General features: G+C 36.9%; 4 protein-coding genes across 8 annotated transcripts in view; 1 reads left to right on the top strand and 3 right to left on the bottom strand.

Annotated features, from left to right (window-relative positions):
* Window positions 1-11,154, bottom strand: LOC113672626 (mitochondrial-processing peptidase subunit alpha). Of its 4 annotated transcripts, none has more exons than XM_089203757.1 (12): window positions 11,081-11,154; window positions 9,506-9,816; window positions 8,391-8,470; window positions 8,223-8,305; window positions 7,767-7,869; window positions 7,145-7,237; window positions 5,964-6,233; window positions 4,942-5,244; window positions 4,423-4,488; window positions 3,736-3,824; window positions 3,430-3,485; window positions 1-1,395 (listed from the first exon to the last, which is right to left on the bottom strand). In XM_089203757.1, exons 2-12 carry the CDS (start codon window positions 9,774-9,776, stop codon window positions 1,220-1,222), a joined length of 1,590 nt encoding a protein of 529 aa, XP_089059883.1. In that variant the 5' UTR covers window positions 9,777-9,816; window positions 11,081-11,154; the 3' UTR covers window positions 1-1,219. The 4 variants fall into 4 exon arrangements, with proteins under 4 accessions (XP_089059883.1, XP_027044738.2, XP_089059882.1 ...); XM_027188937.2 differs by lacking the exon at window positions 11,081-11,154 and adding an exon at window positions 10,407-10,502; XM_089203756.1 differs by lacking the exon at window positions 11,081-11,154 and having other exon boundaries at window positions 9,506-9,919.
* On the bottom strand, window positions 10,532-15,187 carry LOC113672637 (uncharacterized). The gene is made up of 8 exons (XM_027188948.2): window positions 14,963-15,187; window positions 13,857-14,096; window positions 13,108-13,183; window positions 12,382-12,961; window positions 12,091-12,163; window positions 11,489-11,554; window positions 11,081-11,152; window positions 10,532-10,727 (listed from the first exon to the last, which is right to left on the bottom strand). The coding sequence occupies exons 1-8, from the start codon at window positions 15,068-15,070 to the stop codon at window positions 10,626-10,628; spliced, it is 1,317 nt and encodes a 438-aa protein (XP_027044749.2). The 5' UTR covers window positions 15,071-15,187; the 3' UTR covers window positions 10,532-10,625.
* On the top strand, window positions 15,121-18,047 carry LOC113672658 (centromere protein W). 2 transcript variants are annotated; one of them, XM_027188976.2, is made up of 3 exons: window positions 15,121-15,279; window positions 15,802-15,915; window positions 16,013-16,349. In XM_027188976.2, exons 1-3 carry the CDS (start codon window positions 15,190-15,192, stop codon window positions 16,037-16,039), a joined length of 231 nt encoding a protein of 76 aa, XP_027044777.1. In that variant the 5' UTR covers window positions 15,121-15,189; the 3' UTR covers window positions 16,040-16,349. The 2 variants fall into 2 exon arrangements, with proteins under 2 accessions (XP_027044777.1, XP_089059886.1); XM_089203760.1 differs by lacking the exons at window positions 15,802-15,915; window positions 16,013-16,349 and adding an exon at window positions 17,409-18,047 and having other exon boundaries at window positions 15,134-15,279.
* The window catches only part of LOC113672615 (synergin gamma), a 15,250-nt gene continuing 7,070 nt past the window's right edge, over window positions 16,858-25,037 (bottom strand). Inside the window, exons 9-13 of the mRNA XM_027188926.2 lie at window positions 23,367-24,659; window positions 20,379-20,529; window positions 19,441-19,497; window positions 18,920-19,011; window positions 16,858-17,951 (exon numbers count right to left, since the gene is read on the bottom strand). Coding sequence (XP_027044727.2) covers window positions 17,715-17,951; window positions 18,920-19,011; window positions 19,441-19,497; window positions 20,379-20,529; window positions 23,367-24,659 — 1,830 coding nt within the window. The 3' untranslated portion in view covers window positions 16,858-17,714. The remainder of the gene's footprint in view (window positions 17,952-18,919; window positions 19,012-19,440; window positions 19,498-20,378; window positions 20,530-23,366; window positions 24,660-25,037) is intronic.

The following is a 25,037-nucleotide window of genomic DNA, read 5'->3' on the forward strand; positions in this document are numbered from 1 at the left end:
CACAGAAATAAAGATTTATTAAGAGGACCATCGACTGAAAAATCTTGTACAAACACTGACTATGTCAAACATACATTTGGACATTTTGAAGTTGAAGAACAAAAAGGACAACGTTAGACCGCTTTACCTTTAGATAAAATATACCAAGGTCCAGTTGATCAAAGGGCTGATAACGCTGTCCAGCGGATAAGTGTTAACAAAACTTATTTCGCTTTCCACCGAGTGGAGATTTACTCAGTGGATAGCGTAGTCCACCCTTCCAGCAATCGAGACCAGTACACTAACATCTTCATATCGAAACGCAATTCATAAACTACGAAGCCATAAAAGTTGGAGACGTACATCTCCTTTGTTTGACCGTAAGTTACATAAACTTCGTTCAGCGTGAATGGTTGCAACGCTCTCTGACTGGTCTATAACAACAGGTTTCCCACAGTCGATCAATCAGGTGTAAAAATGCAATCTTAGCTGATATCATTAGTTTTCCCTTAAATTTTTACTCTCTCATTTGTTGTGTTGGCAATTGACTATACATTGTTTCGGGTTCCAACAAACCCGAATAAAAACTCTTCATAGCACGATGTTGTATCATAAATGGGGCAAGTGAGGGCAGTACTATGGGTGGTATGTTACACATCATACTTCATGTCAACAAAAGCCTCTGTTTGGCGAGATAATAATCTCCTACCAAATGGAGGCAAAATTTTTTGCAGCGCTTGAGACAAAGTACTTACAGGCAGCTCACTAGGAAAACTTTTACTGTAAACGACTCTGAGAAATAAGAAGTCTGTCTCTTCTTTGTGACAATAATAATAACAGTAATAATAATAATAACAAAGACATAAAAAATTATAATAATATGATAAAAATGACAGTTTTGGGTCTAGAATTTAATCTTAAGGTATGAAATTGCGGAACATCACCAGATATTTCCGAGCCTTTAGACCAATGGCGCGCGAGCAGAAATAGTTAATGCGTTATCAAATAAATTCATTACAATAAAGCGACACAACGATAAGACTGTGTGCTGATACTGGCATAGAGTAGGGTAAAAAGAAGTTCTTTTCCATTCTATTTGCTATTCAGTCTGCGCAACTCTGAAGGAGGCTGAAATATTTCCTTCTATGTGCTTGAAACCGCCTCAAAATATTTACGGATTGTTGAGTGGTCGAAGAATGTAGAGAGTTGAGGTCATAATCTGAACGAAGTGATGACACCATTAGTTCCTAAACCAGAAGAAGCGTGACGCTCCGCTGAAATGGCCGCCGTTTGTAAAGGCACGTTTAATGTCTTCGAATTTAGGAAGATTGGCCAGGTTACCAAGTGCAGCGACGGAAGGTTTAGTCGCTAGCATCCGGGAACTAACGCGCTTAATATCGTCGACTGAAACGTTTTCTGCAGAAAAAAAGGAGAAAGGTACTCTTTAATCATGGCGTGGGAATAACGGAAATAGACAGAGCTATTTCATCCACTTTCAATAGAAAGATACACATTTGTAAAAATAAATGTACAATGTATGTCTTCTTGAAGATGTAAAGCCAACAGGCTTTTCAAGACTGTCTGCGATTCTTCGAGGTTTCTACACCATGACACAACTAACGCGTGTACTCTCTCTAAATGGAGTGAGCACTGCTCACTGAACCCAGCTTGGAACTGAACCCGCAAAGTTGTTAAGACACCAAAGGTCACCAAAAATTGGATTACCCAAAATTGGATTTACTTCCTATTCATTATACACACTGACATTGTGATGAACATAGGATCACCTTACTACCTAAAGATGTAACAAGACCACGAACGAACTGATCTCAAGTGCGCTGAAAAATTAGAGAACTAAGGGCTAGTGCTGGGGAAGATGTTGGGAGAGCGGTAAGGTAGCTCTCCTGTCGTTGTGTTTTTTGATCGTGGGCATCCACGCTTCTGGAATTTCTATTCCACTATCCCTGTTGATGTTTTCAGGGTGAAGTCTTATATGAATTGGCTCTTTGACCCTGCGCGTGTAGTAAAAAGGGTCAAGATCAATAAACTTTACTTCGTTCCAGAGTAGCTTGTGTCTAGTGTTGTGGGCATGCCCTGAAACGGCGGAGGTCTCGTTACGGGCGAGTCGGATGTCTCGATCGTGCTCCTTAATTCTGTCTTGCATAGGTCTTCCAGTCTCTCCGTTGTGCACCTTGCCTCATTCACATGGAATCCTATGAATGCGATTGATCGTGACCTTTGTTACTACAAACACGGGGTCAAAGAAGCGATTCCTATAAGACTTCACCCTGACAACATCAACAGTGATGGTGGAATAGAAATTCCAGAAGCGTGGATGTCCACGATCAAAAAACACAACAATAAGAAGCCGTGCGACAGCGGACCGCCGAGGGAGCAAATCACAACAAGGATCGAAATGCACCAATCAGAGCTGTTGAAAAAACAACTAATCACAGCAGAGCATCTTGCTTTATAAGATCACACATGACTAGTCAACCTTATCGCCAGAAGAAGACTAGTAGTATACAGTCGAAACGTCGCGATCTACATCACACGTGACTACATCGTGAGACAAACGAAAAACCTAGCTTTCATCCCGCGATTTTCTATAGCTATTTTGACAGTTAGTTATCAAACATCCCGCGATATTGTATGGCTATCTGGACAGTTAGTTACTTTGTACTGTAATACGACGCGCGCGTTACGTAATACCCGTCAAAAACCGCAACTCTGTTTGCTCGCTTCTTGCCCGACTTTTGAGTCAGAAATCCATATAAATTAAAGCAGTTGGACAATAAATAAGTTATAGGACATTTTGGCGGTTAGCATCGTTGACAAAAACCTTTAACAGTTAGGTCCATACTTTTTACTCTTGCTTAGACGTTGCACTGTATGTAACGTTTTCCAATAAACAACCTAAACTATACGAAATACTCTTACACCACTGAATTAAGTTCATATTGACTAAAATTCCGCTTTAAACCAATTTTTCTTGCACTCTTCATGTGCTTTAACATTTTCTACCAATTAAACTCACTTTTTATAGCAACCTTGGACTTTGCCTATCATGTCAGGTCCTTGTAAACGGCCTGGATTTTATCACGTATTCCACCACATGCAAAGGGCAAAGTCCAGATAGATAACTACTCGACGAGCCCACTTGGTTATAAACACTTGAAAACCAACGAAATTCGATCTTTCATTAGGGAAAAATAGGTTTCAATTTTGGTTTCTGCAGTTAAATTAATAGTATGAAATTATTTTGGGCAGATAACTGTAAAGGAAGAATATGACTGGCCTGCATGTAAAACTTCACATACTGATTTGTATTCTAATGCTCCGCCGCAAGTTGCCGCTCTCAACGGAATCATGGGGATATAGGGATACCTCATCGAAAAATTAGCATTGAAAATACAGCAATACATGAAATAAATCACAACTAAGTCTTACCAATGCTTTGAAATAATTCTTGAGCAGACTTCCTTTTATTAAGTCCGAGAACTTGTCTAGAAAAAAAAAACTATGTTACTTCTTCTAAAATGGTAATCACTTCACAAACCCCGCTCAACGAAATTTATTGTCACTGAAACACGAAATTCTGTGGAGAAAGCAAACAATATTAGCTAAACAATTCTTCGCTTCACAGTGATCTCTGTCTCGGAACAAAAGAAAGAAAACAGCGAAAAAAAAAAAAAACCACAAAACCAGAACGCCACTCGCAACCAAAGTTTAAATAACAATTAAGTACAATTTTACCTTCCTATATCTTCAAATACAATAACTCTTGATTCTAGATTCATCATCAACATAGACTGGAGTTGCTTCTTGGCTCTCGCTACTTCAACCTGCAAACAATACATGATATGGTTGTAGCCCTTCTGCACAAGAAACTACCTACACTAAGTGATAACATGGCCAGAGAACAGCTTGAGGAATCACTTTGCAATGCATGGGTTAATAGGAGGCATTTTTTTCCAATAAAATATAACATAAGTCATCTGATAAAAATATAATCGCTGTTGCAAAACTGTTCACCTAAAGAGCATAAATTACGAAGTGATTTCGAGGTCCGTATCGTCAGTTACGGACTTCGAAGGATCGTGAAATACAGCCTGCTAAATTGACCAGTTATGACGCACATAGTAACTAAGAGATGTAGCAAGAGGTTAATTGGTATACATGTAATATCCACGGCTTTAAGTAGTTTATGACCAATATACCCCCTTGAGTGTAAAACTCTTTAAGTTCCATACTTCATGATACTCTATTTCCAAAGTGCCTCTGTCATTGCAAGAGAATTATCACCAACCACTCCCATAGTGCATCATGTAATAAGAACATGGGCTTCACCACACCAGGGTTCCCTTTAACTAGACAAAGAAGTATGCAAATATGGAATGCTTATTGATTATGAAAAATTCACTTCTATTTTAGGAAACACACCTCATTCACAGAACCACTGACGAGATTAAAGTATTCCTTGACAAGCACCTGAGTGAGGTCCCGCAACTAAAGAGAGAAATCAGTTTAAAAAAATTATCATAATGTGCTGTGACACAAAAATATTAGTTTGAGTAAAAATAAAACAAGGAATCTGGAGTAGGGAATGTATCATTTAATATACATCTACACCTTTTAGAACCTTTGGTGTTTCTACTCAAAAGAGATGGGCTAAAGAAGAGTATGAGGACTCCCTGCTGGGTTAAATCACATCCAAGTTTCCAGGTAGGAACCTCGAACAAGCTGGCAAAGATGATGATGAATAAAGTGCACAAAACAAGGCATTTCTTGGTACAAAATAGAAAACTATGATGATGTATGAACACATGACAAACTCAGCTACAACAAAACTGAACACCTAGAAGTTTTATCTCCCTCCTATCACAGTTTCACAAAGAAAACAACCACTATAGCAAATAAAGACTTAAAAAAAATAATTTGGAGCACAAAAACTGTCCTTGCCTGACTAGGGTGAGAACTTCCATGGATACAAAATAAACCACTGTCTGCATAGCTGTGGTGGTATGCTGTGGCAGCATAAATCCAGTGATATCTGTTTAGGACATTCAAGTAAAGGCGAGAGTACATGCCCTTGCCAGGACCTCCTGCTGAAAATGATCCTCCTCCACCCATCATGGTGTTCAGAACAGTGAATGCAAAGAAGTCAGGGTCATCATAGTGACATGTTTCCAATCCAATGGAGAGGTGGGCTAGTTCTGGCAGAGGGGTGGGGCCAGGATTTATCCTGGGCTCAGCTCTGTGGTCCTACAAAACAAAAGTGATTATTAGTTACTGGATTAGTCAGTCTTAAAACAACTAACACAGCAAAATATAGCTCTTTGCTCAAAACCTATTACACTAACATCAAATCAAATGTAAACTAGGCCTTGAAATGAACCACTAATATTTCATCCAGAGTATCAAACAATTAACTTTTTCACTGTCTTTGCCTAAACTCACAAATACACTGGGAACCTTGGGTAACCAATACTTCCAGATATAATATATAGATTTAGCCAAGCCTAAAAGCAGAGCTCACATTTTTTTTTCCCGCACGTCTCAAGGGCACAACACCTTGCCCTGGCCGGGACTAGAGCCTGGGTAGTCTGATTTGGAGCCCAGTGCACTTACCACTGGACCACCGGACAGAGCCATGGCGTTAGCATGCCTGTGGTACAGTTGACCATGCATGTTAAAAGTAGCACCTTGTACAGTCGTACAGTTGTACATCCAAATTTTTTCGGCTTGATGGGTTACTACTATTTTGTATAATTATGGGGCTACACTCTGCAAGCTCCGCTATGATCCAAATATGTCCATGGTACTGTAAATTTGCAATATGCCAATTTTAATCCTGGACATCTAAACCTTTTTGACACAAACACTCCCTCCCATTCTAACAAGAAGCACTTTCTCTCTCTTTTTCTCTGGTAAACAAGAAGGTTGGGAGCACCTTGAGGAAAGTATAAAAATGTTAAGTGCACCTTAATAAAGCCTCCAGTGTACTGAGCAATAGATCGGTCAGGACTTGCAGATTTCTCTCCTCCTTTATGCCACACAGGTGGTTTCTTAAAGAAGTATTCATTTGTCAAGTCTATTAGATGTTGGTGGTCCACATTAACTCCTGCAATAACCATTCTGGATGGCTGATAGTATGTTCTTAAGTAGTCTTGCAAAATTGAAGAGTTGAACTTTCCTATGTTCTCTGGTGGACACAACTTAGGTAGGCCTAGTGTGTTATCACGGAAGGCTGCCTAAACAGGGAGATAAAAGCAAACAAAAACAAGTAATAGGTTCAAGAGAACTAAAACTTGCCAATTAACTCCAAAAAATTTTTTGTCACACAAGCATGTGTGTATTCAAAATGGTGCCAGTCACTTCACTTGCAAGCTCCACCAAACATTAATATTGTGACAGATGCCATCTATCATAATCATCACCATTCGCTTTGGCAATGGAATGGAGCAATGTTCTAGAAACACTAAATTTTGTTTTCTGAAGAAGTGAATGTCGGTAACTCCTCTCCCATTACTTTGCAATGTTTAATAATAGTATGAAAAAATGACAACATTAACTTTCATCACCATAAATTAACATTCTGTCCTGAGCAGCCTGCAGTTAGCTGAGGTATTTTAGGCAGGCCACCCAACCTAAACAACACAACTAAATTACCAAGCTTGTAAGACATGAGAAGAAATCAAATTTACAAAAAGGAACAAATATAATGAATAAGTAAAATTTAGAAATGTAAATAAGTAACACAACAAATATGTAAGAAATGGAAAAACTGACCACAGCTAAATAAAATTTAAAAATTTTCAGGAAATTTCAATGAAATGCAAATCAATATCTATCTTAACATTTTCAAGAATTTAAAAAGGTTAATTATCCTAGTTAGGTATGAAAGGCACTTTCTTGAACTCACAAAATTCTTTTAGGATACTATTCCATATCCTGTTTAAGAGTGTTGTTCACAAAATTTATTTGATTGAGTATATTCATTTTCAACTGAATTTCATTCTTATCATTTTACTAAAAGAATGCATGATCAATCTTTTTTTTATAACTCAAGATGACCCACAAAATACTGTACAGCTATGTAGTTGAACATTTAATGTATTAACATACAGTAATACCAGTAAGGAAATATTTCAATTCAACCTACAGCGTGAATCATGTCTGTGAGGACAGGTTCTGGATCAGGTCTCATTTCTATGTTCTCAAGTTCAAATTGGACTACCATCTTTTGCTCTTCAATCTACAAGTACATAAAAAGTGATATAAATGGAAAGAACATGTAACGAGGTGTACTATTTGAACAATAAAACATGGACTAAATACATCAAAAGTGTCACTCTGCTTGCACAAACTGTTTGGTATTGTCAGATTTCCTAGCTTAACTTCTTGGAGACTGAAAAAAAAAGTTTCTGCTCTTGACTGAGTTTATTTAAGGAAGTATATTAGACATATTTCACGATAGCATGTGTACTTTACTTGGCAAAAAAATTCAATTTAGTCTTGTCTAAGTCTTTGAACAAAAGATTGAGCTTTGACTTCCTATGCACCTGGTGTTCAAATCTGTATTGCTAAAATTCTAGTGGGTGTATCAGGCCACTTTCACACTACCATGCCTGGATTACAGCTAAATGAGTACTGTACAAATAGCAAAACTTGTCTTGAAGCTAAACAGATATTCAATACACTGAACAGTAGACATGGAATTAGACATCCAAATACTAATAATCAAACTCAACAGTCCTTTGCGTATAATAGTCAATAATCATCACCTCTTGGTCTGTAAGTCTGGGCTGAAGTACACCCTCAGAAAGAACCTTCATTACTGTGGGCAGGCCACTTGTAAAGCAAGATGCTCCATAAATAATGGCATCCCTGTTGACATAAGGATTTGGAAAAAAATTAAAAGTGAGAAATAATTTCTCACAAATTTTACATTTTTCAATTGAAATAGAAAGGAAGATTTTGCATTCATACGAAGATTCCTTTGCCATGAATATCACAAAAAAGACATAATTATACAAAGTTACTAAAAATCGGGCCATCTACTCAATTTACTTTACCAAAGGAACCTTTAGCAGGGCTCAAGAATCTTGGTCATTATAATATAGAATGAAGAGGTTTATTGATATATCCTGTATTCATTATCACTTTTTTTAAATGGAAAGCACACTTCATTTTTGCTAATCATGGCTAGAGTTACAAGTCTTTAAAAACATCTTGATTACCTGAATGAGGAGCAGTCTGCCATGCCTCCAAACTTCTCTAACTCTTGTGTGAAATCATCATTATTCTGAAATTCCACTGTGCTCTATACAACAGGAAAGAGAAGCACATGTCACTGACTTTAAGGGCTGTGATCTAGGAAAGAAGGAAACAAGCATGTAGCTTTTTACCTGAAAAGCCAGTTTCTCCAACAAGTGTGATAAACCAGCAGGGTAATCAACCTCATATCTTGAACCTGCATCAATAACAACTGAAAACAGAAAAGAAATAAACCAGGAAAGGTGTACTGTGATAATCTTGATAAGGTTGGTAATTAAAAAACAACTAATCATTTAGAATATGGTAGCATGATCATAATAATTAAAACCTGCAGGATTTTATTCTTACTTTGTTTCCAAAGTATGAAATGAATAATGAGACTCTTCTCCTTGATTTCAAGCTTGTCTACGACAGCTTGCCCCCAACAGTATGTCACATTACCTGATGGCTAAGCAATTTCCATTTGTATCACAAGCACTGTGAGAGAAAAAGCATCTCATCCAAATTATCTGGAGAGAACTTTGCCTGGAGGGCTCAAACTCAAATTTCTTGATCCTGAGTCTAGCGGGCTAATCATTTGGACTGTGGGTTTTCAAACTTTTTTTGTTCTGTTATACATCAGGACAAGTTTTATTTTTTTAACTTGGCTCCATAAAATAATGGCCTATCTAATTTTGATCTAAAGTTAACTCACTACCAATAAAAGTACTTTTAATGACCCTATTCATTAAGTTTCCTCAGGGGCTTTGATTGTGAATTATTCCCAGTAATGAAATTTTAGATAACTATTTACTGATGGGAGAAGACAGACATTCTCAACAATAACACATGTCAGAACAAGTAATAAAATATTAATTATCATTTAATGTCAATTACTACAAATGAGAGGAAAGAATTCTTCAGAAAAGGAACTCCAGTGCTAAAGACTTTGATGAAGACGTGCCTAGCTACAAATTGGGTAAGTTTCGATGGAAGAAGAGTCACTGGAGATGAGGTTTGCTTATTTCTTCTTAATTTCAATCATTCTCTCCCACGTTCGATCAGTCTCGCGCTGAAGCTACACTAGTTGCACGCCTGACAGTCGGAGCATTTTAGATCCTGATTGCACGTGCGTGATTGTCATATGTATATAATGCACATGTACATTGTCAAATCGTACACACACGTTAAGAAAGAAAATCGCACTCTCATCAATCTAAAGATTTTTCCGAAGACATCGTTTTCTATACATTTATTCTAAACTTACCACCTACTGTGGAAAATTGTCCAAAAGAGTCTTCTGATGCAACTCTGATGCCATTTTCCAGAGTAGTAACGTGTGTTACGTGATCGTGCCGGTTTTGCCAGTCTGCTCTCCCAACCATGCCAGGGGCTGGCAGATTGGGTAAAGGCTCGTTAAGTGGAGGGATCGTTCCGTTACTGAAAAGTCTCGTTCGTACTGCATATCTGAAGGTTCCATTTAATCTATGAAATGATTTACAATCTTGGAATATTGGCACGAGACTTCGTCCAGCCATCTTCTCTTCTTAGCATTGCGGGCTTAATAATTTACAGCAGCTGAAATAACAAAGAGATTTGTCCTTCATTTACCTCAACTCCTAGTGTCCTCTTGATAGAGAAACGTAGGGCTGCAATGCAAATAAGTAGGGCAAGGGTTCACTCTCAGTTGACCTAGTCAGACAAAGGTCATGATGGGGCATCTCGATAGAAGAATACAAAAGAAAAAGCTCTACATGTCTGTAACTGAGGGAAAAAAAGTTTTCAGTAAAATTTCCCCCATATTTTTCTCTGTATGGTGGATTGAAACTGAGATTATTTTTAAAACAAAACAGTTTTGCTTCTTCAAGGGTTCCACTGCAAGGCTTAATTGTACCTCTAAGAAGAAACAAGCAGTAAAAATGATTCCTGTAGAGACAAGATCATTGGTTTGTTGAGCACTTCTTAAAGGACTTGATTGAGCAGGGTATAAGCATTATTCTGTTCATATTTACGAAAGCTATGAGTTCCTAAAGAAACTGTTGTAATACATTGATGAACAGGTGAGCCACCAAACTTATCAACAAGTAAAGGCTGGTGGGGATGGATTAGCCAATGTAGCCAAAATTGAATTAACATGAGTTGTCCCTTCTGATCTGAACATGACTTACACCTTTATCTCTTAGAATAAAATGAAGGCAATCCTCATCAACAACAGCCCTGATGCATTGCCAGTTTCTATAATATACATAAGATTATTCAAAATTCTGGCTTACAAAAACAGCATAACATTACCTTTCATTTTGAATCAATAATTGTTTTATTTCAATTTATTTATATAGTATACAATTCACTTAAAATGTCTGAAGACATTTCATAGAATGAGAGTGTTAAATTGCATCCATGTAGGAGAGTAAGTCACTGAACCACTTTTGTTCAAACACATAAGAATTTGTGACACTTTCTGTGGACATTGTTTCTGATCTGCTCTCCTAAAACAACACAAAAAAATTACTGGCTGTTAATGAGACAGTTGTTTAGAGTTTGAGAAATGAATTAACCCAGGTCAAAAGAACACTTTAAAAACCCTCCAGCCTACTATTTCAAAGTAGTGCTCATCAAGATGGAATAGAAATTTAATTTCCCCTCTTAAACCTAATACTCACAACCCAAATTGAAGCTTAGTACAGGACAGATTCAGAGAATCTTTCATTCTGGAGCTGAATTCAAAAGTTATATGCAATTTAGAGGTCTTAAACAAATGTTAGGTTCTAAAATCTTTTTTACTTTTTTTAAGAGTTCCTCATATACAAAAAATTTCAAAATACAAAGACAAAACTTCCACCTTTAGTTTTGTTTCACTCTGTTCCTGGTCTAACTGTGTTTGTCCACTTGCAGTGACAGAACTGTACAACATCTGATTAAATTGAAACAAAACAAAAATGAGTTATAAATAATTAATCAACTTATTGCATGGCAAAATAGTAAAGTGGCTTCTTGATCTGATCAAGGACATTAAAGAGACCAATAAATTTACATGTTCAATTTGTGCAAAAATGTCATTTGCTATTGATTAGATTACATGACTGTTTCTACCTTCCTTTAATTACTTTCAAAGGATGGCTACCTTACTAATACAACCAGTGTAAATTGTGCCATTACCAAATTAAGAAATTAATTTAACCAACCCATTTTTACAACCCTGCATGTTATTGTGCCCTGACAGTGATGATATTTAGAGGTTCCACTTTACCTCCAAGACTTTTTCAATCAGGTGGGCACAACCACATTCTGCATGACCTGCAATCTTGCTATTCACCTGGTAATAATAATATCATGTAAGAACATACTTCAATGGTCATACTCTAAGAAACTGAATAATTCAAAGCTCAAAGACTTACTAATATACTGGTAAATGTTTTTCTATACTAGTTATTGTCAATCATTATCAATTATAATGATGACCTATCACAGACCTCTTGTACCACACACAAAATAACCACCACACTTTGCAACTCATAAAAATGACCTTCTAAAAACTCTGATAAATGAACCCTTTCACTCCGACCAATAATTGTCTTAGCAATTCTCCTCACTGTATATCATTTAATTCTTGTGATACTGATTCAGAGAATCTGGTATTTAATCAACTAATAATCTCTTAGTTGATATTTTCATTATTCTCATCCCTTGTCTGCTTGATATTGTAATGAGAAATTTTGTCTTCAGGGTTAGAGAGTTAACAATATCATTATTCTCTGCTTAATAGCAGCAGTCAGTCTACTGGAAGCCATCTAACAGATTTTTTGACCAGTTTAGAATTTTCATATTTGTGTAATAAAAGTTACAATTAACCTCTCTGAGAAGAATGCTACTTTTTTCCTTTGCAAATGATGAAGATGACTCTATAGATTTTTCAAGGAAGAACCTAAATAGAGAGAAAAATGTACATCTTCAATGTTATCAAGATTTAAAGAACATCTTCAATCTCTCGTGTTTACAATTGATGTATCAACTGATAAACCTCACATAGAACTTATTTTTGAAGAGCCTAATTTTTGGCAAAATTCAGCAGAATATTCTTGTTAACTATTTTGCAATAATTATATGAAATGAATGGACAAGTAAGACGAACCATGATGTTACCTAGTTTTAACAAGAGAGCCAAATGAAAGAGCATGATTCCTCCACTTTAATCTTTTCCTGGTACATTCACATTCTTCCAGCAGATATTTTTTGTTGCTTGAAAACAAATAGAGATCACTACCATCTGCAAGCGAATCTGAACATCCTTTGCACAGACATAAAATAGATTGATCTTGAAGTTCTGTTTTTTTATCTGACTGAGTAACAGAGGAGTCCTGCTCTCCAGTATCCACATTTGCCGAGTGATTTCTGATCTTTTCTTCATCCAGGCAGCAAGGTTCTGTTTGTGTCAAACTTTGTATCTGTTTTTTAGTTGAAAGACACAGGCATTTTGTTGTACACATACAACACCCTTCTTGAGACTGACTTTCTCTATTTAAATGCCTTTTTGTGCAGTTCTCTATAGCCGGATCATGCTTCATAAAAGAAATTCTTTCCCTTTCAACTTTTGTTACATCTTCATCCTGACACAGGTTACTGCAGCTAACAGATGCCTTTTCATATGCCAGAGCTAAAGAGAACCAAAACTGAGCATTCCAGGAGTGAAGGGTTGCACATCTTTGAAGAGTTTCTATTTCGCCTACCAAATGAAAAGCAAATAAATGGTATTGCAGACTGCAATTCTACTGAATGTAACATTGAAAATTAAAGGAAAACTGTCCAGCTAATTTACAAGCACTTTTCTTTAGACATGTTCAGATGTAACTCAAAATCTTTAGCCAGTACCTTCAATATTTCCCATGGCTCTATAAATTTGGTACAGTAAATACCAGTATGATGATTCATTTTCTTGGTTGACATGCTGTTTGGGAGTCATAATAGAAAAATTGTTTAGCAGTATGTTACAATTATAATAATTTTGATTTGGGAAAACTTTTACAAATCAAATTAACTCCGGTCTCTAGAAAAAAGAATCTCTGAGATAAAGAGCACAACTAGGAAAATAGACTTATAAAAAGACTGTTTCCTTTTTCATTCTCATGTGCTTAACTTTTCCTGCAGACACAGATACTCTTCACCTAACACTTTGATGAAGCAGCCTAATAAATGTTGATAACTCTAACTAACAAATGAAACACATTTCTCACACTTTTATCACCTGTAATCAACTATCACACAGTTTGAACATGCTCAAATAAAGGAAGAAGAATAAATAAAAAGCAGAGAAAGCTCTGAAAACATGAGTGCCAGAAGCAAGAGATGGCATTGATAAAAAAAAAAAAGCAAAACACCAAAGAAACAAGCAAGCAAGCTGTGCAAGTACATATCATGCTTTCCATAAACTATCAACAACTGCCATGAACTAGGTTCATAAAACTTGTTAGCCTCTTACTGGTACTCATTTACTTACCTTATGTACCAATGACAATTCTTAGCTAATGAATAGTACTTTTTACTAACTGCATAATCCTTATTTAACATGGTCTGATTAATTTAAATTTTCCTTTAATCAGAAGCAAAACTAAACAACTCACCATCATCCCCCTGACAAGAGATAAGGCATCATCAGGCTTATCTTGTTTCAGTAAGCACAAAGCCATAGACTCTGTTAACTCCCATTCTAGAACTGTATTATTTGGTGTCAAACACTGCAGAGACTCTTGATACACGGAGAGAGCTTCAGAATACTGATGCTTCTGAAAAAACAAATCCCCCTGGTACTTCTTTATAATCTGTCTCTCTGTTTCATCCTTCACATGGAACTTCATAAACCACTACAATAAGGAACATCCAAAAGAAAATCATTGCATCTACTCATAACAAATCAGAGGGCAGTGCTAAAAAAATGCATTTTGAATTTCTCCCACACAGCCTGTCAAATTTTTAGAGCAAAATATTTACATCACTCATCCCTAAAACATTAACAATCAATACTTTAACTACCAGAGGTGACTAACATGTAACTTCTCCTTAAAGTGTCCATATATTATCTAGCAAACAGGTAAAGAGAATACTCAAACTTTGCAGGTAGAAGTTGTTTTGTTAATCTAACATCGATTCTCCTAACTAATTTACATGGAAATGGTAGCAGCTAGAGGGAAGAATTAATAATCAGATCTCTGGAGATAAAGAGAGTTTTTATCAGTGAAGTGAAGGTAAATATCCACTACTTTCATTGACACTGAGTTGAACAACCGTTTTAGTGTATACCACGCAGAAACCTAAAAAGGCGGGTTATTTCTGTTGATATACCACAAAATGGTCGAACGTTCGTTTCGCATTGGCTGCAGTAAGTTAAAATTGGCTGCCTAGAGGTGAAAAGTAGTCACAAATCAGACTGCAGCTTTTGTAATAGAATGTTGCTTGTACTCAAAAACATAGGGAAGAGTCAGAATTGGAATTGGCAACCTACAGATTTGCATAGTGAAGATCTAACATGGTACGATGGTCCCAATGGTTTAGTAACGATTTGCTTTTACGCAGTGGCAGATCGACGACACTATAGAAAAGGTGCAAACCATGGTTACGAGAGAAGCATCTAATACATTAAATATCCGAATGGTTCGGCCACGTAAGTAAAATGTTTTCTACTTTGTCCGTAATAACCTTCAGTACCACTCCTGAGTTACTGTGTACACACCTCGGAATCACACTGCTTTGGTTCGTATACCTGTTCAATCCTGATTTCCCTACAAGTTGTTGCTCCAAAGATTTCGTCATCGAAATCAAACCCTGCGTCCCTCATCATGTCCTTACCGACGGACTCATTCTTGAGTAATACACGAAGAGTATTCAGATGATCGCTGGCTCACTTCTTGCAGGGAGGGAAAGACGAAATTCATGATCACATCCTCAACGTGAGCCAAGATGGAAAGAACATTTCCAAGGGTCAGACAGAAATCAATCATTAAGAAATATCAGAAGAAAGCAAGGCTGTCACGGAATGCTGACATTTTGGTGAGATAAGATCAGTTCTCTCATCAAGTGTGGAATCTGAGACTTTTCATCATTTGTTTTCCCGCAAAGCAACTTCTCATCGACTGAGTTACTTTTGACTTTTTGTTTAAGCTAATATCATAAGTTCTCTTACTTTCATCGAGCTAAAAAAAAATAAAAATTTCTTTCTTGTATGCTATCTAAGTTACTGATAATACAAAAAGAGCAATACTCAAAGGCCGTGGGATTCAGTCGGGTATGACCATAGCCGCTTAATAAAGGTGACTGCTAAATAAAGATGAAAATTACAGTAATTATGGGGTAAAAATTTTGGGACTTTGAGAGCCGACCGCTTAACACAGAGTGACCGCTTACTATGGTGTTTGACTTTATGTGGAAACAGTTGTGAGAAATCTAGGCCTGTCGAGGGAAGCATTGATGTAAATAACTAAATCATAAAATTGATTGAAATTATTAACTTTGAATAGTACGTTAGTAAGTTCCAGAGTCTAACTTAATGGTGTGACCAATTTCTTCTCGCAGATTTTTCTGGACTACATACTGTTTCTCAAACGCCTTGCAGCAGAAGCAAGTATCAAGGCGCTGGAGGAAGGAGAGAGGACCTTAAAAAGTAATCATGTGAATACTGTGTTTAAGGTCAGTACCCAAAAAGTAATGCCAAACCGTAATTTGGAATCTCACAAACTTTATAACCTTATTTTAGTCTCATTTATCAACCTTTCTTAATTTACAGAATGTGTTGAAGAGTTGCAAAGGATGAAGGTGATTTGTAACCATCAACCTTAATTCAGAGGAAGATTACAAGAAAAGTCTTCATGCATCAATTATTATGATGATACCATGAACATTTTGAATCTCTATCAAAAGTCACAGATGGCATGTTTTTCTTGTTAAGTTTGGGAGTCATAAAATTGGTTTTTGTTCTCCATGCTAACTATCCACAAGTAAATTATACAAAATTTTGAGCCTTTTGGCTTAGCAGAAAGCACCTTACAAAGTGTCTTACAATATACATTGCATGATTTTAAAAGGTTTACATGGGAGATTAATTAATAAAGCTGTTTATTTAAGATGTGTACTCTCTTTCGAGTCTAATCCATGGTATCTCTGCACCATAATGAATGGGTTTGTTATCATATCCTACTATGTCATGTGAACAAAGTATCCTCTAAGGTCTGCTTAGCTCCCAAAATATGACTTAATATCTTAATTTTCATTTGGGGTTTTACCATGTGAAAGAGGTCTGTCCACACAACCTTGCTGCTACCTTCATCAAAAGGTTGTAAGCCCTTTTTCAAGTGCGTAACAGCACATTGATTACACTCAGTTCACCTAAAAGCTGGTGTTGACCTGCCTAAAGACTTGATTTATGTGGGAAAGTTTATATAGGTGAGACCAGAAGACCCACCAGGGACAGAAGCAAATGGCACAATCACAACCTGCCTTTCTGTTGAGAACCAGTCACTCATTAAGGTAGATCAAACTTCATAAGGTGACCCTAACCAGTCCACTGTCTCATCTGAATACTTGCAGTATGCAGCTGAAGCATTGTAATCCACATCAGAAGCAAAAATGTTGTGAGAGTCAAAAGTACTATATTACTATCATAATCATTATTCACTTCAAATAATTATGAACTTTTTGACAACAACAAGCTAACCATATTTAATGCAAAAAGAGGATTCTTCGATCCAATGAAAAGTCTGGATTGGAATTCTAGTTACCAAAACCTCACAACCTAACAAGTATATTCACTATATCTTTCCAATAAATTATGATTAAAATACTGATGGATAATACTTTAGTATTCTTCATCAACCTTATTTATCTAAAATACATGTTTTACTATTCCATTCTGTTTAATTTGTCAGTCAGCCTTCTTTTATGGGGTAAAAATTTTTTATGGGGTAAAAATTTTGGGACTTTGAGAGCCGACCACTTAACACAGAGTGACCGCTTACTATGGTGTTTGACTTTATGTGGAAACAGTTGTGAGAAATCTAGGCCCGTCGAGGGAAGCATTGATGTAAATAACTAAATCATAAAATTGATTGAAATTATTAACTTTGAATAGTACGTTAGTAAGTTCCAGAGTCTAACTTAATGGTGTGACCAATTTCTTCTTGCAGATTTTTCTAGACTACATACTGTTTCTCAAACGCCTTGCAGCAGAAGCAAGTATCAAGGCGCTGGAGGAAGGAGAGAGGACCATTTTTTACTATAAACCTGAATGTTCTTAAATTACAAGCAGTTATTCTTCCCAACAGATGGATTGTTGGGTTAACTTTTGAAGGTTTGTGCACTTTTGCAGAAATTGTTTTTACTTTCTAATTCTTGCAACGTCTTTTTCAAGTCTATAGCTGTAACATTACAGTATCAAGATTGTGTATTGATGCTGGACATTGATGTCATTCATGGCCAGTCAAAACAACTGGTTATATTAAACTGTTAATTGGCAACAGAGCAGGAAGAACAGAATCCACTCTATTACACCAAAAGTTTGCACATGTGCAATGGTACTGTCTGCCTCCATATGTGAGTTTCCCATCACTGTGTTTGGATGAATCTTGTGAACCCTTGTCAACATTCAAAAGACAAATTCCACAAGCTGAACGTCCATCTTCACTAACTGAGACATGATGGGTTGAGAAATCTAAACTACTCCTTGGTGGCTATCATTACAGAAAACAAGTAAAACATTGTTAGATAATGAATGCAAAGAGAGGCTTAATGTCATAACTAATAATAAAATGAGATTTGATAGAGAACTAAGTGTGTCTTCAAATCTGTAGTATCCATGAGCTAACTAGTCATGTAAGCCATTCTAGTTACCATCCACAACTGTCTGACTACCAATGATAACTGTTCCATTACCTTAGATAACTATCTGGTTACCTGAGATAAATATCTGGTTACCATAGATAACATTTTAGTTACCTGAGATGACTGTTTGGTTATCTTTGATAAATGTGTGGTTACCATGGTTAACAGCCAGGTTACTAATGGAACTGTCTGGTTACCAAGATATATTTCTTTTTACCAAATATGATATTACTGTCTCTTCACCTGATATAACTGTCTGGTTTTCATGGATAACTCTCTGGTTACCCAAGATGACTGTTTTGGTTGCCAATACACTATATTTGTCTGGTTACTAACAATAACTGTCTGGTTCCCATAAACAGCCATCTGGTTAACCTAGGTAATTGTCTAGATACCGTGGATAACCCTTCTGGTTACCTACATAACTGTCTGCCTAACATATATAGCTTATTTAGCTCAAAATCAGCTTGCACTTGGTCATCAGAATGCCATTTATGGACCTAATGACAATGATGACTAGAGTAAATAATGCTGTCAAATAAAATTTTTAAGCTGGAAAGTAGAACAATGGTTGGTAACAGAACCATAGGTGGTTACAGGGCTGTGTCATGAGGTTCTGACTGTATTAATATTTATAATTAACAATTTGGACCGCCTTTTGTTTCTCTGTGGCCAGCATGTTTAGTAAGCCCTAATTAATTTTAGTTGTGCAGCTAGTGAAATTTTAAAAAGTTTTGTTGTAGTATAAAATCCACTCTTATGCATTTGTTTATGGATACAAAGTTTGCCAATAACTACTAAAAAAAAAGCTGCTTACTGAAAGGGTGGAACCAGAAAGGAAGTTTGCAATGTTTTTCCATGTGCTCTCAATCTCCTGGTGGATATCTTTCAGCTTTGTGTTATTTGGTGCTGTGGAAAGACAAGGCATTAAATATTCAGTGAACAGCAACTTGTTTGAGAAAAGAAAAATAAGTATCAAACAATGCCCCATTGTCACAACTTAATAACTTCTACCAATAACTAATTCCTCCTCAGATATTAATTAATTAACTGACACTTTGTTTCCACATTCATGAGAAGTTGCCTCAACAAGCACTGTTAATTTCTAGCAATCTCATTTCACCACTCTAAACATAACATGGTAAACTTTTGTTTCAGTAGTATTTCATACATAACATCCTTATCACAAAGTTGTTTAGACATATATTAATCCTCATAATTTCATTTTACTTATCATTTTCCTGTTTTTATTTTATTTTCATATACACAAATCTCTTTTTTTATACTAAACAAGCATAATAATTCTTACAAAGATCTGAAGAAAGTCAAAAGAGCTACCTGATTTGGTTACTGATGCATTTATCCTTAGTGTAACTCTGTAAATTTCAACTATGGCTACAAGAGTAACAAAACATTACTAGTGAGAATTGCTGTATCTTCAATTACTAATAAGTGGAAAAGGACTGATTGGCCAAAAAGGACTGATTGGACAATTCGGAGAGTAATTGAGCTAGTAACCTCAAACTGGCTGAACAAGGAGCTTGAGACTGATTTACAATTATTTGCATAGGTACCCTTGAAATGTACACATGAAGTTGCATTACTCATTAATTGTTTCAACAACAAATTTATTGACCATACGATCCTAATAGCATCCATTTAAAATTACATTTCTCACATTGTATGCTTTTGCAATTGAAAATTTTTCCCATTTTTCTCAGTAACACATTATTTGAATCATTTTTGTTTCTAGCTAAAGCATAAGACTGCTGTCACTCATGATTTGTTCTTAATTTTAATTGGTTGGCACTAACTGGGTTGTTATATCTAAATTGGTGGTAACATTTAATCTTTAAAATTCATTGGTTGTTGAACTGTCCACAACTTGTTTGTAATTGAACAGGCCAAATCAGAAAGTCAGCTGGTCCTGCAACAGCTCATTAACCTGCAAATAAGGGTTGCTAGGAACCTATCAGATTTAAGCAATCTGTTATTAACACAATTATGTTTCTCTAATAAGTCCGACAAGTTTGAATAGTTCTACTCAAGCTTGAAACACAAACTACTTTCTTTGAATCTACATGAGATTTGATAATGTTTGAAAATAATTATGCTACAAAATCTGCTATCTTTACTCATTTCAAGTCCCTCTACCTCCTTTCTTTCGCCAATCAAGTTTGCACTTCATGTATACCACTTGATAAACACATATCCTTTGCCAAAAATATTTTTACCCATATCTTCTCCACCATCCAAAGTTACACCACCAAAAATACCTGAAAAATATGTGGCTCCTTCTTTGGACCCCAGGACCTCCTCCTTCACAGATTGCTCAACCATTTTCTGAATTGACAATGTAGCGGTTGCCAATGTTAAGAGGCAGCTGTTAAGACAACGGCTCCATGCATTTGCATGTTGATCCACATCCTGAACAAAAATTATCCATCAATTTTCCCTTAGCCTTAAACAATCACTATGCCAATAAACTAATTTATCATATTTTCAGCTAGAGATGAAAATTAGATGTTTTGAATGTATCTTGGCATACTTATAATTGACTTTTACATACAAATGCAACTCTTCAGCCTCAAATGACAAGAGAAAGCAGAGGATTAAAGTTGATACCTCTTTGGTACCATTTAAAAGTGAAAAAAATTAGTCATGATGTGCTCAGAACAACTCAGTTTACCAGCTCAAGACCCACCTTCAAGTGTTATGGTTAAAACAAACAAATCAAAGATGTCTAAAGGAAATTGAGACCTCTCCTTGCCATGTCAGAGAAAAAGACACTCAACTGAACAACCAAAAAAAATTAGACATAGTTTGAAGCTACACTGGTTTGCAGATTTAATGAATGTAACCAAAGAAGTTACAATTCATAGACCCAACGTTTCGACACTCCTGTCTAGTGCCTTCATCAGGGGTGATCTAAACGCTGCAACAAGAGGTCCTTTTATATGATCACTAATTAGCGGCCTTTTTTTCTGACTAGGTGTAAATAGGCGTCAGGAAGCAGACCGCCATCGTCACGATTTAAAGGAGCGTGGGCGGAGTTAATGTGCCAAGCCTCCAAACAAAGGTGCTGGTGGTAACGCCGATTAGTGGTGATAATTTTAGAATTATCCCACCCAATTGTATGGTTGGTTAGGCAAGTATGCTCGGATAAAGTTGAATTTTCCTTTTTGCAAAGAAAAACCACTTTTTGGTGTTCTTTTAACCGTGTACCAAACTGGCGTTTGGTCTGTCCAATGTATTCGTTGTCGCAGTCATTGCAAGGAATAGAATAAATGGCGTCGGTTCGTTCTTTCGTGACAGGATCCTTAGGTTTGGCGAAAATATGCCCCAAAGTCTGAAAAGGTTTTTGAGCAACTTTAACATTGTGGCTATTCAAAATTCTCTTGATGGGTTCAGTAACACCCTGTATGTAAGGAATAACAGCAAAACCAGTCGCTGGTTCCCTTTCATCAAGAGCGTTACTATTTGTAACTGGTTTTTGGCAGTTACGGAGAAAAGTTTTTGTATAGCCATTTGCCTTTAGGACATTGGAAACATATTTCCTCTCCTCAGCCTTCGAATTGAGTGATGATGGTAGACAATTAGCCCTCCTAAGTAAAGTTTTGGCTACAGACTTCTTATGGCAAATAGGATGGTGAGAATCGAAAGCAAGGTATTTGTCGGTGTGGGTGGGTTTACGGTAGACACTTGTCTCTAAATTACCCTGAACCTCTCTGGACACATTTAAATCAAGAAAGGGCAAATGTCTATCCTTTTCACGTTCAAGGGTGAATTGGATCGACGGCTCTACTGAATTCAAATGCGACAAGAGGCGCTCCACTTCATTTCCGGATACCGCAGAAATAACATCATCGACATATCGTTTCCAGAAAAAGGGTTTAACCGGTGAAGTGGCTAAGGCCCTTTGTTCCACGTCTTCCATTACCATGTTAGCAATGACAGCAGAAACAGGCGAACTCATAGCTGTACCAAAAACTTGTTGATAGTATGTGCCGTTGTATGTAAATTGCGTGGTTTTGAGGCAAAAAGACAGCAGATGAATAATATCCTCCACAGGCAAAGAAGTTCTTTGTCCTAGGGAAGCATCTTCTCTGAGTCTTTCCTCCAGAGCGCCTCTTGTGGCATTTGAATTCAGTAGAGCCGTCGATCCAATTCACCCTCGAACGTGAAAAGAAAAGACATTTGCCCTTTCTTGATTTAAATGTGTCCAGAGGGGTTCAGGGTAATTTAGAGACAAGTGTCTACTGTAAACCCACCCACACCGACAAATACCTCGCTTTCGATTCTCACCATCCTATTTGCCATAAGAAGTCTGTAGCCAAAACTTTACTTAGGAGGGCTGATTGTCTACCATCATCACTCGATTCGAAGGCTGAGGAGAGGAAATATGTTTCCAATGTCCTAAAGGCAAATGGCTATACAAAAACTTTTCTCTATAACTGCCAAAAACCAGTTACAAATAGTAACGCTCTTGATGAAAGGGAACCAGCGACTGGTTTTGCTGTTATTCCTTACATACAGGGTGTTACTGAACCCATCAAGAAAATTTTGAATAGCCACAACGTTAAAGTTGCTCAAAAACCTTTTCAGACTTTGGGGCATATTTTCGCCAAACCTAAGGATCCTGTCACGAAAGAACAACGAACCGACACCATTTATTCTATTCCTTACAATGACTGTGACAACGAATACATCGGACAGACCAAACGCCAGTTTGGTACACGGTTAAAAGAGCACCAAAAAGCGGTTTTTCTTTGCAAAAAGGAAAATTCAGCTTTATCGGAGCATACTTGCCTAACCAACCATACAATTGGGTGGGATAATTCTAAAATTATCACCACTAATTGGCATTACCACCAGCACCTTTGTTTGGAGGCTTGGCACATTAACTCCGCCCACGCACCTTTAAATTGTGACGATGGCGGTCTGCTTCCTGACGCCTATTTACACCTAGTCAGAAAAAAAAGGCCGCTAAGTAGTGATCATATAAAAGGACCTCTTGTTGCAGCATTTAGATCACCCCTGATGAAGGCACTAGACAGGAGTGTCGAAATGTTGGGTCTATGAATTGTAACTTCTTTGGTTACATTCATTAAATCTGCAAACCAGTGTAGCTTCAAACTATGTCTGATTGTCCACCTGGTTGCCGTGTGAACTTTAATATACAAAAAAATTATTTAACTATACTGAAGAAAGTACTTAACAATCAGCTGATTTCAAAACAACAAAGTAAAATCTATGTAACATACCCCAGAATCATGTGAAAGGACCTTGTAACGTTCTGTAGGCTCCAATGACACTGAGTTAATGAGTGAGTCACTATTAGAAGAGGAACGTGGTCTGCTGCTGCTAGCATTTGATGGACCTGTAACAAATGACCCAAATGCCCCAAATTCATCATGATCATCTTTTCCAGGTGCAGGTTTAGCCAGATTTGTCTTGCCAAATGAGTTAAAACTACCAAAATCATTATTATGATTTTCAACAGAAGCTGTTGTAGGCTGTAGATCCAGTTGAGCATTTCCAAACACACCAAAGGACTGACTCTGTAAAGCATCTGTAGATTTAAATTCCCCAAAGTCATTGTTGTTCCCAGACTTAAATTGGTCAGCTACCTCAAAGCCTCCAAAATCAGCAAATCCATCATCATCCAATGCACCTTCCATCACTGCTGTCTGCTGAACATTGAAAATTCCATCTCCAGAGCTAAAATCAGCATCTCTAATGGCACCATATCTGTCCTCAGTTTTGTCCTTAGTCAAACAAGTGGTTTGAGGAGGGTCACTGACCAACATTGGAAAACCTACAAAGCTGCTCTGGTTTCCTTTGGACTCCTGCTTGGTATTATCAACCTGTTCTTTTCTTTCAGTTAATTTTCTTCCTCGATCTTCAAATCTTGGCAAGCTTTGACTTTCAACACCTCCAAAACCAGATGGCGGAGAATGACTGGAGAGTTTAAACTTTTCCAGGGCTGAAGCAAGCTTTTCAGTACCATGAGAACTAGAACTTACACCACTTTTGTTAGAAATCGGTCCTGGACTATGCTGAAAGTTACCAAAGTCATCCATTCCCACCAGGTTGTTGTCACCATTGCTTATTGCAAACTCAGAAGAGTTACTGAGAGCTGCTCTGGGAGGTAATTCAACTTCCTTTACTTCACATGTCTTAATCTTGTTGTCAAGGTTTCCACTCCCTTTGAAATTTTCAAATTCTTGTACAGTGGTTTGCAGCTGGTCTTGTTTTTTTGACTCTTGCATAGGAGCAGCATGAAAAGTCTCAGATTGCTTCCCAGTCTGGAACTCACCAAAATCCTCCTCTGAGGACTTTGAAGTAAGCATAGGAGGATCATTGAAACCTAGACTTGTCTGACTACTTCCTGTCTGGAAACTACCAAAATCATTATCTTTTTTTTGGCGGGAGTTTTTGTTCACCTCAGTTGTCATGCTGAATAAAGTTGCGTTGCTCTTGAAATTTCCCAAGTCATCCTGTTGTAGACTTTTATTCTGGTAAGTCTGGCCTTGGAAATCACCAAACTCATCCTCCTATGGATGAAATTGAAAGAGGAACACATGTTCAAACATGGTTTGGTTGATCACACCTAAGGTTAAAGGTATGGGATATGGGATATGCTTGTTATTTCAAAAGAAAGTACCATGAAGGTTTATCAGCTTCCTTAGGAAAAATCAGAGGCAATGTGCCAGTTTTCACAAAACATGGCTATTCTGTTTCTGTTGTTCAAGCAGGCCACCACCACACTCAACAAATTGATTGAAAATCAGCACTACAAATGGTTGAGAAGGGAATTATTGATTACATTCAATTCACTCAGACATTTCACCCTTACAACCACGCAGTTAAATCTATCATTTTTAAAAACTTTAAATTAATTCAAAATGATTCAGAGACTAGTACTATCTTTT

Source organism: Pocillopora damicornis, chromosome 4 (assembly GCF_964200805.1).
Source record: "Pocillopora damicornis chromosome 4, jaPocDami1.2, whole genome shotgun sequence".
NCBI lineage: Eukaryota > Metazoa > Cnidaria > Anthozoa > Scleractinia > Pocilloporidae > Pocillopora > Pocillopora damicornis.